This window comes from Toxotes jaculatrix, chromosome 3 (genome assembly GCF_017976425.1).
Source record: "Toxotes jaculatrix isolate fToxJac2 chromosome 3, fToxJac2.pri, whole genome shotgun sequence".
Lineage (NCBI taxonomy): Eukaryota > Metazoa > Chordata > Actinopteri > Toxotidae > Toxotes > Toxotes jaculatrix.
In genome coordinates, this window is record NC_054396.1 from 10,350,057 (window position 1) to 10,365,279 (window position 15,223).

Genomic DNA, 15,223 nt, shown 5'->3' on the forward strand with positions numbered 1-15,223 from the left:
TTAATTAGAGTGATTGTAAATATCAGTTTACAGTCTTTATCAGTAGCCCAACTGTGCTATTACTGAAAGGATTCCTTTTCCCTGGCTTTTTGGACAGAAACTAAAATATCTTTTCACTTCCATTAGCAGGGCTAACACAAACTTGTCTGTATTGCCTCAGGTGATCACTGACCTGGAGGAGCAGCTTACTCAGCTGAGTCAGGAGAATGCTGAGTTGAACCGCCAGAACTTCTACCTGTCCAAACAACTTGACGAAGCGTCAGATGAGAGGGAGGACCAGCTACAGCTCAGCCAGGAAGTGGACAGGCTGAGGAGGGAGGTGGCTGACCGTGAGATGCACCTCAACAATCAGAAACAGGTAATGCGCGTACAAGGAAATGCTTGAAAGTACTTGAACATGAAGAACTACAAACCCACAGTCCCTCATATTGGTAGATATAGTGGAAAGTAAAATATATTGTTTTTATGTCTATTTTTTTTTCTTTTTGCTTTATTAAATTATGTTCCAGCTAGGGATCACACGGTAACAAGCTTATTCATGTTCCAAGCCAAATTACTGTGCATTATATCATGTAACTTTTCAGCCTCACAATAATGAGACTGTGTGCTGTTATCGAAAATGAAATGCAAGTCACATGGTTTCACCAAGAAACTGAAAAATGCTCTTTTCAGTCTGGTCTTGTGTTTATCTTACCAGAACATCGAGACACTGAAGACAACATGCAGCATGTTGGAGGAGCAGGTGGTGGAACTGGAGTCCCTAAACGACGAGCTGCTGGAGAAGGAGAGGCAGTGGGAGGCTTGGAGAGCAGCCCTGGAGGATGAAAAAAGCCAAGCCGAGAGACGCACCAGGGACCTGCAGAGGCTGCTAGACAATGAGAAGCAGAATAGGTAAGATTCAAGCATGAATACTTTGGAATTTATTTACAGTGTGTTCATTGGCAGCTCAGTGTTATTCAATACATTCATTAAAATATATTACCATTTTAAGACTTGTTATTCTGCTGTTCACAGGCTGCGTGCAGACCAGCGCAGCACTGAGTCTCGCCAGGCAGTGGAACTGGCAGTCAAAGAGCACAAGGCTGAGATCCTGGCCTTACAGCAGGCTTTGAAGGAGCAGAGACTGAAGGCTGAAAGTCTGTCTGATACTGTGAGTCACACATGTTCATATGTCTTACTTATAATTTAACTTTAATCTCACTCTGTCGAGTGAAATGTCTTGCCTTGCCTCAACCAACAAATATTTGTCTTACTTGTGAGACAGAAAATCAGCGCTGTGTTTGTGGCTGTGTTGTGTTATGTTTTAACATGCACTCACATGTTCTCACAGCTCAATGATCTGGAGAAGAAGCACGCCATGCTGGAGATGAACGCCCGCAGCTTACAGCAGAAACTGGAGACCGAGAGAGAACTGAAACAGAGGCTCATGGAAGAGGTAGAAAGTGAAATACGACCGCCCTATATAAAATACCTGATATTTTAATTTTAAGTTGCATTTATGTCCCCATAATTCCTTAAAATATACAACCAGTAGGACTTTTTAATCCAACTGTTGAAATGGACTGAAAGGACTTTTTATTTTTTTTAAATGGCACTATTGGGGAAATCTGTTTGTGCTGGAGGAGATGGTCTGTGTGGATGCATGTTCTCCTATTTGAGTTAATTAGTTTTGTGAACACTTTAAAATCTTGCTGGTTTTGAATTCATTGTCCCTATTTAAATATGTGTGTGCTGGTGTCCCAATAGCAAGGGAAGCTGCAGCAGCAGATGGACCTCCAGAAGAGCCACATTTTCCGTCTGACCCAAGGCCTGCAGGACGCCCTGGACCAGACCGACATGCTCAAGACAGAGAGGACTGATCTTGAGTACCAGCTGGAGAATATACAGGTGCCCAGTGCAACACCTTTGCAAACTGATAGAAAACAGTGGTCTTTAGGGAAAAAGGGAGTCCTAGTTAGATATTAGAATAGAGCAGCTAATGTCGACAAGTAATAAAATATCTCAGGGGGACCAAAAGGATAAAGTAATCATAACTCATGTGTACTCAGAGGGAATTCTTTTAAAGTTGTTCAGAGGTATTTTTTGTGATTTCTGTGATCTTCTATTTTCTTTCCTGCAGGCTGTGTACTCCCATGAGAAGGTGAAGATGGAGGGGACAATCTCCCAGCAGACCAAACTCATTGACTTCCTCCAGGCGAAAATGGACCAGCCCACCAAGAAAAAGAAGGTCTGGGAAAATCTTTTAATGCTAACTATAAGCCATGTTAGACTGATAATCACCTTCAAGTTAAAGATTTGAATGTACTGTAGTGTTCATGTATAATATTAGTAATGTCAACTATGCATCTATAGATGAATTCAGTACTGTTCCCTCTCTGAACAGGGAATATTTGGGCGGCGGCGAGAGGATGTAGGTACCACAACTAACGGGGCGCTGGCTCCACAGGCCCAGCCAGCAGTTCCCATGCAGTACAGTGACATGAAACTTGCTTTGGAGAAGGAGCGTTCAAGGTGTGCAGAGCTGGAAGAGGCTCTGCAGAAGATGAGGATAGAGCTACGGTCCCTTAGAGAAGAAGGTAGGGACAGCTCTCTAACTGGACCAGCTGTAGCGCAGTCTCATATGTTTTATATCTGAATGACATCTCCTGACTCGGAGAGATGTTGATTTAACTCTGGTAATCATATTTTCCATCAAAACCTACACCAGTATAAACTGAGCCCTGCCATCTGAGATGAGAGATGACAACCTCACATGACAAAGTCAGCTCAGGAAATCCTGCTTTGTGGCCCCTCAATTATCTGTTCCCAGACATCTTTTAATAGAGTTACCATGGCAGCATTCTGATCCATTGCCTACACCTGTCAAGTTCTATGAGATTATGAGACCCATCTCAGAATCCATGATTTTTTTTTGCTAATGGATTAAAATATTTCCCGCTAAATGAGTATCACTGATCTAATATTAGGTTGTTTTATGTGCTTGTGGTGATACAGCGGCTCATTTCAAAGCCCAGGAACATGTGGCTCCATCCACACCGGCTCAGGCCCGCCACCAAATCCTCATGTCAGCCATTGTCAAATCCCCAGAACATCAGCCCAACCCCAGCAACCTGCTCAACCCTTCCACCCGCTGTAAGGAGACCTCCACACCTGAAGGTTAGTCGCACACACACAGATACACAAACACCCAAGTAGGCTCAGTGCTACTGTCAGCCTCAATTTGGACCTCAGGTTTCCTGTTTTGAAGCTGCATATTTCCCCCACGCCAGCGTTCACCGTTATACTATCAGTGTCAACACAAGTGGAACTTCCTGTTCACTTATTTTGTTCATGTGGTGTGTTTATGTGTGTTCTTTCTATGGTTTGTCTCACCAAGCAGGATTATGAAGTTAAATAACGTTGGATAACTCTGTTCAGCACATGTTAAACCAGGGACATGGACTCAAGTAAAAAGAGCTGTTTCAGGTTTTATTCACTGTGCATTTATCCAGCTAACATTGTAATCCTGCTCGGGCCTGTCTCACAAAGTAAGAATAGTGGATTAGCTAGGGAACATTACTTTTAATCCAGGCTTTCCCCTATTACAAAGCTAAAGTACTTTTTGGTGGGGGGTTGGGGAGGTCGATCACCATGGAGACTGAACCTCTGTCGCATATATCATTGCTTCGTGGCAGGTTCAGTGACTCATATCAAAACGTGTGAACAACCCATCATCTTATAACAAAAGAAAAATGGAGAAACAATTTGAAAATTATCTTCCAGTGACAAAAATAAAGAATTCATATGCAACTGAATTTCTAAACACCATGGTGTCAGTAGTTATGATACCATGAGATACGCATTAATGTGTATTTTATCAGAGACAAATGTTTGGGTAACAGTTGCCTACTTGCAGGTTGAACTTGCTTTGTGATTCAGACCCCTGACTCTCTGTGTTCCTTTGCTTTCACCTAGCTATTGTTAGACTGCTCTCTCCTTTCTGTCTCTTTCCTCTTGCTCCTCACAGAAAAGAGGAGGGTCACCTTTGAAAGTAAGTTAGCAGTCACCACAGTGTGTCTTCTCACATGCATGAGCTCATCTACATGCATGACATACTGCAAACGCATTATGTTCAAATCATACTGTACATCTGTCCTGTTGTCCTCCTGTCCTGTTGTCCATAGACTTGTCTCTTAAAGGTCAACTTTGACGTCCTTTTTTTTCCAGCCTCATTCCTGGAGTCATGATTTAGATGGCATTTGGCAGGATAGGTAGCTTCTCACCCAGGAGCATTTTAATGCATCCCATGCTCATTGGCATGCATAATCTGAAACTGATAGACTATTTTAAAATACGTGAACATTCATACGCCCCGTACCTGCAATTAAAATAATTCATTCATTATTCAAATTGCCCCATGCTGCTTGAAAAAAACTGGAACTAATTCAGTTGTTGCTGACTTCTGAAGCGATTAAGCCTGTAACAAAGTGTTATGGTCCCACATTTCTCTTACAGTAACCTCCTGTCCCTGCCCACGTCCTTCCTCCCTCTTTGTATTACAGAGTTTGGTCGGCGTGTGAAAGAGAGAATGCACCACAACATCCCTCATCGTTTCACTGTGGGGCTCAACATGAGGGCTGCCAAGTGCGCCGTCTGCCTGGACACTGTGCATTTTGGGCGACAGGCTGCCACTTGTCTAGGTCTGCATCCTGCACTGTGGCTGAGAGTACCACATTGGAAGACATTTCAAAGGACAAATTATTGGCCAGCCCTAACAAGAATGCTGGAAATAGTTCTTGTAGTGTGGCCATCATATTAGTCTCCCTCATGTGATGGAATCAGATTTGTTGGGACTATCATTAGAATTCCAACTGTTATGAGTCCTAGAAAATAAAAATGTGGGATTTTGATTGATTCCCAAACCAGAGGCAGTGTGAAAGCACACGGTGACTTGAAAAACACAGTAGCCTTTCTCATGTCATCATCAGTCATTTGAAAGCTTGAAAAAATATAATATAAACTCCCATAGTAATGATAAGACTATTAAAAGAGCTTTTTAATAAATCCTAATCAGCTTGATTCACCCTCTCTCTCTCTGCCTTATCATAGAGTGCCACACCTTGTGTCACCCTAAATGCTCGCCATGTCTTCCGGCCACCTGCGGTCTGCCAGCTGAGTATGCCACTCACTTTTCAGAGGCTCTGTGCCGAGAAAAGGCAAACTCACCTGCGCTGCAGGTCAAAGAGGCCAGTGGGCATGTCCGCTTGGAGGGATGGATGAAGCAGCCTAGGTAAACTAATTCAGTCCTTTACTGCCACACTGACCATATGCACTGTGTTAAATTCACAGCATTCAAGGTGTGTCTGTGTTTGCTCACTTAGAAATGGAAAGCGTGGTCAACAAGGCTGGGAAAGGAAGTATGTGGTGTTAGATGGCACCAAAGTGTCCATCTATGACAGTGAGCCCAGAGAGGGTCAGTACTAATTTTCTAGATTGCATTTCTTTTTTTTTTTCATTTTTCTGAATGAGACAGTTTGTCATCATTAAACTGTTTATGATTCAATGAAGACCAATACAGCAGAATTCAATTGAAAGAAAATCATGTGGTGTTTTTCTTCTAGACTGTGTAAAGGCAGAGGAGGAGTTTGAGCTTTGTATGCCTGATGGAGAGGTGACTGTTCATGGAGCTGTTGGAGCCTCTGAGCTCATCAACACTGCCAAGTCAGGTACAGGATCAATACTGCCTAATCCTGCTACACTCAGCCTTTTTGTAGGATTTTAAGTGTATCATCCTCTCCCTAAATTGCATGCACATATCCCATCTATTCTTTTAATCCCAACTTACAATAAAATGTTGACCATTCCTGTCAGCTGTGAAATGAAGCTTTTAGCAAGATAGAAACCAATCCATCTTTCTGTGTTTGTACACAGACATCCCATATGTGTTGAAGCTGGAGTCACATCCCCACACCACCTGCTGGCCAGGCCAGTCCCTCTATTTCATGGCTCCCAGCTTCCCTGACAAGCAGCGCTGGGTGGCTGTACTGGAGTCTGTGGTGGCTGGTACCCGTGGATCTAAAGACAAAGTAGACGCCGATGCTGTAAGTACCGTGTGTATATTATATGTTTCTGCTTGTGTCAGGTCTGATTGTGTTCAGAATTTGAGTTTGCCTATCAAAGGTGTAAGAAAGACAGCTCAGTGTCTCGCTTATTACAGTATGCACATTTCGAATAGTAATTTAATCCAAGGGTGGCTGTAGTGCTTGGTGTGAAAATTGGGTAAAATATATTGAATGCCTCCATTAAACATCAGCCAGTGCCTTCACTTCTTTTTCCTCCCCCTCCCTCTTCTTTCTCTCTCTCTGCATGTTCTCAACATCCACGTCTTCTATTTGTGTGTTATCATCGTCTCTGTCGTTGTGATTATACTGTGCGTGTGCATCTCCATTCAACTCGGTTGTGTGGATCATATTATAGGCAGGTGTTTCTAAAAGACAGAAGAACCTATCCCCTCTGGTTCAGGTACAGTAAGTAGCTGCACGTATGCTTGGGCTTCAGTCGACCGACCGACTGAGCATGCAGTAGCTGTACACATCTACGCATACAACACTGATGCCGGTCAGTGCGGGTCAGCACGGTCCCGGGCTCAGTTACCAAATATGGTCCGTGGGAAGAGCTGCTCTTTGAAAAATAGCTGCGTTAACACATAAAACGTACATAGTGCATGGATGTGAATAGACGCTGCTGTGCACCTTTGGCCTGGTGTCATATGTTCTGGCATGCCTGTTTCTGCAAAAGCCATGAGCTGCTTTAGCCCGCTTCCACTGAGACACAGACACATGTACACACTCCTCTATGCAGCCTGAGCTTAACTTGAGTCTGCAGGCTTCAGTTTTTTGGTGGTTGTGTGTTTAATGCTGTTTTGGAAGCAGTTTGTCATCTCTCTTACATTCTGTGCCAAATGACCCTTGTAAATAGTATTAGATTTTCTCTAAACTGTATTTCAGTGTTTCCAAACCCCTGGCTCTTTAGTTGTATTACCTGTTCAAATAGGCATTTAAAAGTTCAATATGCACCTTTTTTCCCTAAGGGAGAATATACTACATGGCTAAAAATATGAGAACACCTGAAAAAACACCCAAACATTTACTTTCTTCTGGGAAGACTTTCCATAATATTTGCCTGCATGCCTACGTGCCATGCAGCCACAAGAAGATTAGTGAGGCTGGACACTGATGTTGGGCAGTAAGGCCCGGCTTACAATGAGTTTCCAGTCCATCCCAAAGGTGTTGGATGGGGTTGAGGTCAGGGCTCTGCCAACATTAAACCAATTTTTAATGAATTTAACTACTTCCCACTCTTGCTTTTGTCACCCACACAAGAAGTTGTGCAGCTATAAACATACAAATTAATTTGCGTTTGTAACTGAGTATCAGAAACTGCCAAGAACCAAAAGGTTTGAATCAAATGATTTGTGGTTTTGTCTTTGGAGGAAGATCTGACTTGTCTGGTTCAGACATCCCCTGCTTACATTCGCTACTTATTAATGTCAAAGGATGGCTTAACTAATTTATTGTTTGTGAAGGCTCCCTGGCTGTTGTCCTTGCTGGGTTAGCTTGTCTTGCTCTAAAGAAACTGATTTGCAAAAATATCCTCCTAAATTGCCTCCTTCCCCTGCTCCATGTCTCTGTCTTTCTACCTCTTGTCTTAATAGAAACTTCTGGGGAACTCCCTGTTGAAACTGGAGGGTGATGACCGTTTGGACATCAACTGCACTCTGCCTCTCACCGACCAGGTACAAGAGCAAAAACTTGTAGCATAAACAGAGTAATCAGTCATCCTTCCAGTTTCCTCTGACTGCTACACTACCCTCCTCTATGTTCACTTGTTAAGCCCTCATGATCTTTCTTATCCTTTACCTCAGATCGTGTTGGTCGGCTCAGAGGAGGGTTTGTATGCTCTAAACGTCATAAAGAACTCTTTGACCCACATCCCTGGGCTTACCTCCGTCTTCCAGATCCAGATCCTGAAGGAGCTTGATAAGCTGCTAATGATCACTGGTCAGTACATGACAATAGATGAGGCCCAGTATACTCAATTACTCAGACTTCATAAACTCCCTTTAATTCTGCTACATCAATGTAAGATCACTCACTCACTCATTCATTCATTCATTCATTCACATTCTCCTCCAGGAGAGGAGAGGGCTCTGTGCCTGGTGGAGATCAAGAAGGTGAAACAGTCTCTGTCACAGTCCCATCTCCCTGCTCAGCCCGACCTCAACCCCTTCATCTTTGAGACAGTAAAGGGATGCCACCTCTTCTCCTCTGGAAAGGTAGGTCAGGTTGTTGTTAGTTACACAGAACAAAATCATTCTAGTCAGGCTGTTATTTAGTCAGAGTTAATGATCAGGGTAATAGCCTAGCGGTGTTCTGTCCTGATTGCGGAATTGTTCCTTCTTTACAGATTGATAATGGGACTTGTATCTGTGCCGCCATGCCCAATAAGATTACAATTCTGCGACATAATGAAAGCCTCAACAAGTTCTGCATCAGGAAGGTGAGTGGGCCTTAAAGACGCATAGATAATAGACATGATGAAGATGAGGTAAGGTTTTGTAGCAGCGTAGATGGTCTAGTTTTGCTTCAGAGAGTAATGAGTTTGAAAAAGTGTCACTGTTGAACATTAGTTTGTATTTGCAGGAAATCGAGACGTCAGAGCCCTGCAGCTGTATCCACTTCACTGGCTACAGTATCATAATCGGCACCAACAAGTTCTATGAGATTGAAATGAAGCAGTATGTGCTGGAAGGTTGGTCAAATTCTGTAATGAAAAAAAAAAAACCAAGATATATATATATATATATATATATATATATATATATAAATTTCTTCTTGTCAACCAGATGGTGTTCTGAGCAAGTCTGCACAAGTGTGTTTATGTTGCTGGGAGGTTTGAACGTTCACACCTGAATGAGCTGACCGATACAGTTTTCCTTCCGCAGAGTTCCTGGACAAAAACGACGTTACGCTAGCTTCAGCTGTCTTCGCTGCATCCTCCCACAGCTTCCCCATCTCCATCATCCAGGTCACCACTGCTCCACAGAAGGATGAATACCTGCTCTGTTTCCATGGTTAGACGTTTATTTTCTGTCTGTGTGGGCACATGTGCTCAGTATGTTGTGTACGCAGTTAAGCATGTCGGCACATGTAGCAGGAAAGGAGCCGAAATTTAACCCTTTGTGCGAGAAGATTTCTCATCAGGAAAGAATTCTTGTGGAAATGTGATTTTGTCATTTATGTTTACAAATAGTTTTATATGATAACTGAAATATCTTTCTTGCAGAGTTTGGCGTGTTTGTGGACGCATACGGCCGCAGGAGTAGAAGTGATGATATCAAATGGAGCCGTCTGCCTCTCTCATTTGGTGAGTGTGGATCAGAATTTCCTCAATCTCTCTCTCAAATTTTCATTTATTTTTCCATTATTTAATGGTCACTGTGCTCTATAAAAAGATTTTAAGTGGGTTTTTTGGCCTTTCAGCCTACAGAGAACCGTACTTGTTTGTGACCTACTTCAACTCACTGGACGTTATTGAGATTCAGGGACATGCTGCTCTGGGGTAATATTGCCTTCTGTTTCTTTGTTAGCACCAGTGCCTCAGTTAAGGTTCACACCAGTAAATATATTATCATCATTTTGAGGATCTTTTCTGAGTATTATTGTTTCTTGTAGTGCTTGAATTACTAAGTTAAGGGCTCAGTAGAGAAGAACAAGAATCATCTATTTCATTTTCACTCCTGTTTTAATTGATAGAATGTCAAATCTAACTGTTTCTTTCCAGGCCTCACTCATATGCACACCTGGATATCCCAAACCCACGGTACCTGGGCCCAGCCATCTCCTCTGGGGCCATCTACCTGGCCTCATCCTACCAGAACAAACTGAGGGTCATCTGCTGCAAGGGCAACCTGGTCCAATGTCAAGAGGGTGGAGGAGACCTGCAGCGTAACGGCTCCGGGCGAAGGTGAGGACTATTTGCTCACACTGACATGCTCACATTTTCATGGTAGCTGATAAAATCTGAAATGTCTTTATTGTGTCAGCGACACTTTTAAACTACCAACACTCATCACCCTTCTTTTTACTCCAAACCACGTCTTGATCTTCGTTATTACATGTGCAGATGCAGATGCACATGCACGTGGTTTAGGAATGAATGAATAAACTAATGGAATTAACAAAAAATCAATAAATATTGTAAGTTTTCCATTAATCAATAAATAGTGTAAGTCATTTCCTAAGTGGAATGTGATTCCTTCAGCATATTATTTATCAGTGTTACAGCATAAATGTCTCCCACACAATGTAATGGGCACTGCAGCCACAAGTGGTAATTTACTAGACGCTGACACATTAAATTCCGTTTAGCTCTGAGTCAGAGCAGTTACCGGTTCTTAAAGCAGTGTACCACTAGAACAGCTCATGTACCGAAAACAAAACCCATCAATCACAACAAACACACCCATCTTTCATCAAAAGGGTTGATAAATGAAAGAAAAAATGACTGAGCTCGATGAAGACCCGTTGTTTGAAGTGTGTGACATGGTGCCATAAAGCGTTACACACTTCTCGCAGGAGCTCGTACCCGCTCAACCCAAGTGGCATAGTGCAAGAACAGCCATTCAGGGCACAGAGTGGGAATGAAAGAGGCAACATTTTCCATGTTAGAAGTCACAGTCGCTTATTTTAAGGTAAAGTAGTTGTACGATATTGCTTTAGAGAGTTAATTTGGCTTTAGCAACTGAGCTGGGTTTCCAACCCATAATAGTCTGACACCTTCATTATTTACATATTAATAAATAAATAAATTCTGCAATGCCTGCATTTGTCTGTTGAAGGGAAATAAAAGTGATGATCACCCAGAGGAAAATCCTGCTCAGTGGAAATTAATTTTGCTGCAGGAATAATAAATCCTGCAGACAGTAGATAAATCTTAAAGTAAAAAATACGACAATTATGTGCATTTTATTTGTTTGATTACTCATTTCTCGGTTTACTTGAGCATCTTATTTATTTATTCTTTCATTTCTTTTGGAGGGGTTTGGTCTTCCCTGCTACGCAGAGGATATAGAGTAGGAGTATTCCACTGCACTTCCTCACTCCATATACACTCTGTGGTGTTGTTGAAGGGTCACGGGGACCAGCTGGCACTGAGGGGCACAGGTTGACATCCACAAGTGGTGATTTTTAAACCGTGGCCTTAATGTTTGATTTGGAACAGAAGAGTAACAACTTCATTTTGCTCTTTGCAGGAGGAGGAGTTCATTTTTTATCTGTAACAAATCATAAGATTTTTCTTTTTAAATTCCAAAGTGCTGTTTAAAGTGTCTCCTGTTAAATGTAGAAAGTAACTTGTTGAATAAAGACTGACTTCCTCCTTTTATGTTCTGAGACTGGTCTATTACAATTTGATGCTCATTCACAACTGAGCTGTTCTCGCTCATCGTGGCTTTGCAAAACCGTCAACACTTTGTGCCTGACCTGTTGTCAGCCACTGTCTCTGTCTTCTCATTTAGAAAACCAAACGGAGTAGATAAGATCAGTCTAGTATAATTACAAATAGCAATGCATCCTATCAAATGAGCTTGATTATGAGCCCACCATCCTCACCACATTAGCTGAGCGACCTGACTCCCACAGTGCCAAGCAAAGCCCGTTTCCTCTTTCCTTTAACCAATGCTCCGTGCCCGTCTTTATGCCTCGGTTCCTCCCTAACAGCCCTAACAAGCGCGGGCCTCCATCCTACAATGAGCACATCTCTAAAAGGCTGGCAGCCAACCCCCTAGTCCACGGAGATCCCGGCACGCCTCACCGCTACCGAGAGGCTCGCACAGAGTTTAGACGGGACAAGTCCCCCAGCCGTCCACTGGAGAGAGAGAAGTCTCCTGGCAGGATGCTGGAGAGTCGGATAGTGGGGTCTCCGGGCAGGGCCATGGCCGACCCCCGGTTAGAGCGCTCCCCGGGCAGGGCCATGGCAGATCCGCGCATGGACCGCTCCCCTGGCAGGATGATGGACGTTCGCAGAGAGAGGTCCCCCGGACGATTCGAGGAGCGCCAGAGGCTTCACACTGGCTCTGGACGCACACCCATAAACCCTGTTAACAAGGTTTGTCAGTCATTTCTGTTGATTCTCAGAATTTGTTCAAGGAATAGGTTGACATTTTGGGTAAGACACTTATTGACTGAGATACAACTCTCACATCTGTCTGTTCAATATGAAGCTGAAGTAGCTTAGCATAGCATAAGTTAGCATAAGGACTGGACACACGGGGAAAGCAAGTTGTGGTTTAGGGGGGGTTATGTCCCAGGCTCTGTCTTCACTGAGAGCAGTGACTACCCCATGTCTCCCCTGGTTGCCTGGCAACCTGAAGATGAAGAAAAACCTGCAACTTTCTGTACAAGCTCTGAACAACTGTTCAGAGCTTGTACAGATAAAAACATGAGCTTTAGAGATGCTGGTAGCCAATTATCATAACAGCTGTTCTTATGCAGGTATGTATGTAGGTGTTTCTGTAGCTGACTGTATTTTGTTGACTTTATCCTCCAGGTATGGGACCAGTCATCTGTTTGAGACACAGCAGAGCCACATACCCGGCATGGACAGCGAAATTCATCTTTGAAAAGGGAAAGGAAGAAACCGAGAACCAGTGAGAATGTCACCAACTCATGATGAAACACTGCCACACATCTGTTTTGCCTGACATCTAAGCTGAAAAACCCACAGGGGAAAACAACTGTAGCTGTTAGAAGAGAGTGGGAGAGAGAGGGAATGAGAGAAATAAATAGATGTCATTAGAATCAGGTTATTTTTTCCTCAATGAACTGACCCGAGTCAATAAAGGTCAACAAAATGCCATATTAACAATTTGAGCAGGGTTTTTTTTTTGCGATGTATTTGAGAACGTGCTCTATCCTCTGAGATGGTAGGTAGAATTTGATTTGATTTCGTCAACGGCAACAAAAACAAAAAAACATCCCGGATGTGAGTTCTCACCTTAAGACTTGACTCATGGGTTTCAGTAGCTTCAGTCAACTCCAGACAGTAGAGACTATAATAGATAAGCACAGCTGTAGCAACTTTATCTTAAAAGTCAATGCCTAAATGTTTTCAAAGTCAGTCACTAGTGAAAATGGTAGAGGTTCACTCAAAGTAGTATTATTACAGCTGGCGCCTATCCACACTCAGCTCAGTCCACAGTAGCTACAGATCAGGGCAGGAGAGTAGCATACATCTAATAGCATTTCTGGCTCCAGCCCGGCGCTGACATGTCTACACACAATCATTATCAACTAATTACAATCATTCTCACCTAACCTCAGTCTTCTGTCGAGACTTTGGTTAGTTGCAGTGACAGGACTTGGCTGGAGCACAAACAAATTTAAATCAAATTTAAATACATGAACTCTCCCTGCCCAGTAGAACCACACACACAGATGATTGTCTGCCCTCCGATAGGTCGACACTAAAACTGCACTACCAACAAGCCCCAGCAGCGATGGAGCAGGACCTTTCTAATCCTTCAGAACGCTATCTGACTGTAAATAGACAAGACATAATTTTATATATATTGAGAAGGAATTTCAAGGCTGGATAAGCCATGTCTATTTTTGTTAAAGAAAAAAAAAAGTGATTACGTGTTCTCTTGAATGTCCAATGAGTATTCTTTTAACATGTCCAAACGTCTTTTATCAAGTGAGTGATTGTATCTGGATCCAACTCATGTATGCACTTCCATCTGTCAAAGGCAAAACCTCAGTGCTGAATTATATGACAGGAGGGAAAAAAAGATCATGTTTGAAGCTTACGACATAGTACTTGAGCATTTCTTTTTGTACAATGTCCCTTAATATTGTATATAACCCAAAATTGTTCAAGGTGAAGATGAAAATAATCTTTCTTTTTTTTTTTCCTGATTCGTATATGGCATGGATATGTATATCTGAAATGAAACGGAGTGCTGTCTTCTGCTTCTGCCTCATTCAGGTTATATTTTTATTCCACAATTTAAGAATGAAGCACGTAAATAACATCTCCTTTCTTTTAACTAATACCTATTTGCACAGTAAATTCTTATCATTATAATTAATTAAGCTCCTCTTTTCTTTTCTTTTCTTTTCTTTTCTTTTCTTTTCTTTTCTTTCTTTTTTTGATAAGGCACACTTGGCAAGTTAAGCATCCAGTTCAGACAGACACTAAAATCAGCTATTTTAGCTCTCGCTGAGCTCATTAAACTAATTGTATTTCTATATATCAGAATTTGATCTATGGAAATAGAATATTTTTGTGGTTCGTATTGATGTTTTTAGAATATAAACAGATAAGAGGCCACATTTTAACTTGTCCAGTGTGTCTGTCAACAGTAGGGCTCTTAGTAGGAAGATTTTTCTTCAAATTTCTGAATCCACAATCGTTCTCTTTAGAAATCTTCCTGAATGTATTTAAGCCAAGAAGAAGGAACCAATTCATTGGTAACAAATGTTCAACAGAAAGCACCCAATGCTCCAGATTGCACAAGTTTTCTACAGGTCTCTATAGGACTCCAAACAAAAGGGTTTCCCATCCTGTTTTATTTTGTTGTTATAGTCTTTTTAATTTGTATTTCTTTTCACATGATCCTGAACCACAATGCCGTAACGCTGGATATGATATTGATGTCTGCTAACAAATGTTTTATTAGCGTTCCCTGTAGAGATTTTGTCACAGAATATTAAATATTATAACCATTGTCTTTCACTTCTAATTTGTCTTCTTATGCTCTGCTCGGGTGAATTTAAATTGTAAACACAAACCCTCATTCACTTTATAAGGTAAAGGAAGTGAAACCTGGTAGTAATTGAAGCTCTTTTCTCCATCACCCTGTGCTTTTTTCCTCAACACTCAGACTTGAGTCTGCCAGTGAAATGGCCATTTGTCCATGTCCATTGTGTTAGAAGAGGTTAGCCTATTTATAGGTGTCTGATCCACTCAGGCAATGCGACAATGGCCTGCCATTCCAGTCCCGGTAACTGCAGCGGCTGCTCAGATCACAAACTGAGAGCAGAGCTGAAGGGGAGAAGTTTTCAACAACAACAGCCGCTGCCTCGTTGGTTAACAATAACCCGTCTAATTCTAACCTCCTTGTACACACCTATGCTGTGAGATGACACCAGTGACATCTGCTGTTAGTTCATCAACAAGCGTT

General features: G+C 42.2%; 1 protein-coding gene across 4 annotated transcripts in view; it reads left to right on the forward strand.

Annotated features, from left to right (window-relative positions):
- The window catches only part of cita (citron rho-interacting serine/threonine kinase a), a 34,387-nt gene extending 19,629 nt beyond the window's left edge, over positions 1-14,758 (forward strand). For 2 of the 4 annotated variants that reach the window (XM_041034672.1, XM_041034674.1), the window contains exons 25-48: positions 161-358; positions 698-891; positions 1,015-1,150; positions 1,331-1,435; positions 1,747-1,887; positions 2,120-2,227; positions 2,384-2,576; positions 2,995-3,156; positions 4,542-4,679; positions 5,089-5,269; positions 5,361-5,452; positions 5,601-5,705; positions 5,911-6,080; positions 7,694-7,774; positions 7,904-8,039; positions 8,175-8,314; positions 8,446-8,538; positions 8,682-8,790; positions 8,984-9,112; positions 9,325-9,405; positions 9,522-9,600; positions 9,823-10,005; positions 11,760-12,147; positions 12,589-14,758. In XM_041034672.1, the coding sequence (XP_040890606.1) occupies positions 161-358; positions 698-891; positions 1,015-1,150; positions 1,331-1,435; positions 1,747-1,887; positions 2,120-2,227; positions 2,384-2,576; positions 2,995-3,156; positions 4,542-4,679; positions 5,089-5,269; positions 5,361-5,452; positions 5,601-5,705; positions 5,911-6,080; positions 7,694-7,774; positions 7,904-8,039; positions 8,175-8,314; positions 8,446-8,538; positions 8,682-8,790; positions 8,984-9,112; positions 9,325-9,405; positions 9,522-9,600; positions 9,823-10,005; positions 11,760-12,147; positions 12,589-12,612 (3,366 nt within the window). In that variant the 3' untranslated portion in view covers positions 12,613-14,758. Of the gene's footprint in view, positions 1-160; positions 359-697; positions 892-1,014; positions 1,151-1,330; positions 1,436-1,746; positions 1,888-2,119; positions 2,228-2,383; positions 2,577-2,994; positions 3,157-4,006; positions 4,031-4,541; positions 4,680-5,088; positions 5,270-5,360; positions 5,453-5,600; positions 5,706-5,910; positions 6,081-6,456; positions 6,502-7,693; positions 7,775-7,903; positions 8,040-8,174; positions 8,315-8,445; positions 8,539-8,681; positions 8,791-8,983; positions 9,113-9,324; positions 9,406-9,521; positions 9,601-9,822; positions 10,006-11,759; positions 12,148-12,588 lie in introns of all 4 variants that reach the window. The other 2 variants (XM_041034670.1, XM_041034671.1) reach the window with 2 other exon arrangements.
- Positions 14,759-15,223: the final 465 nt, after the last annotated feature.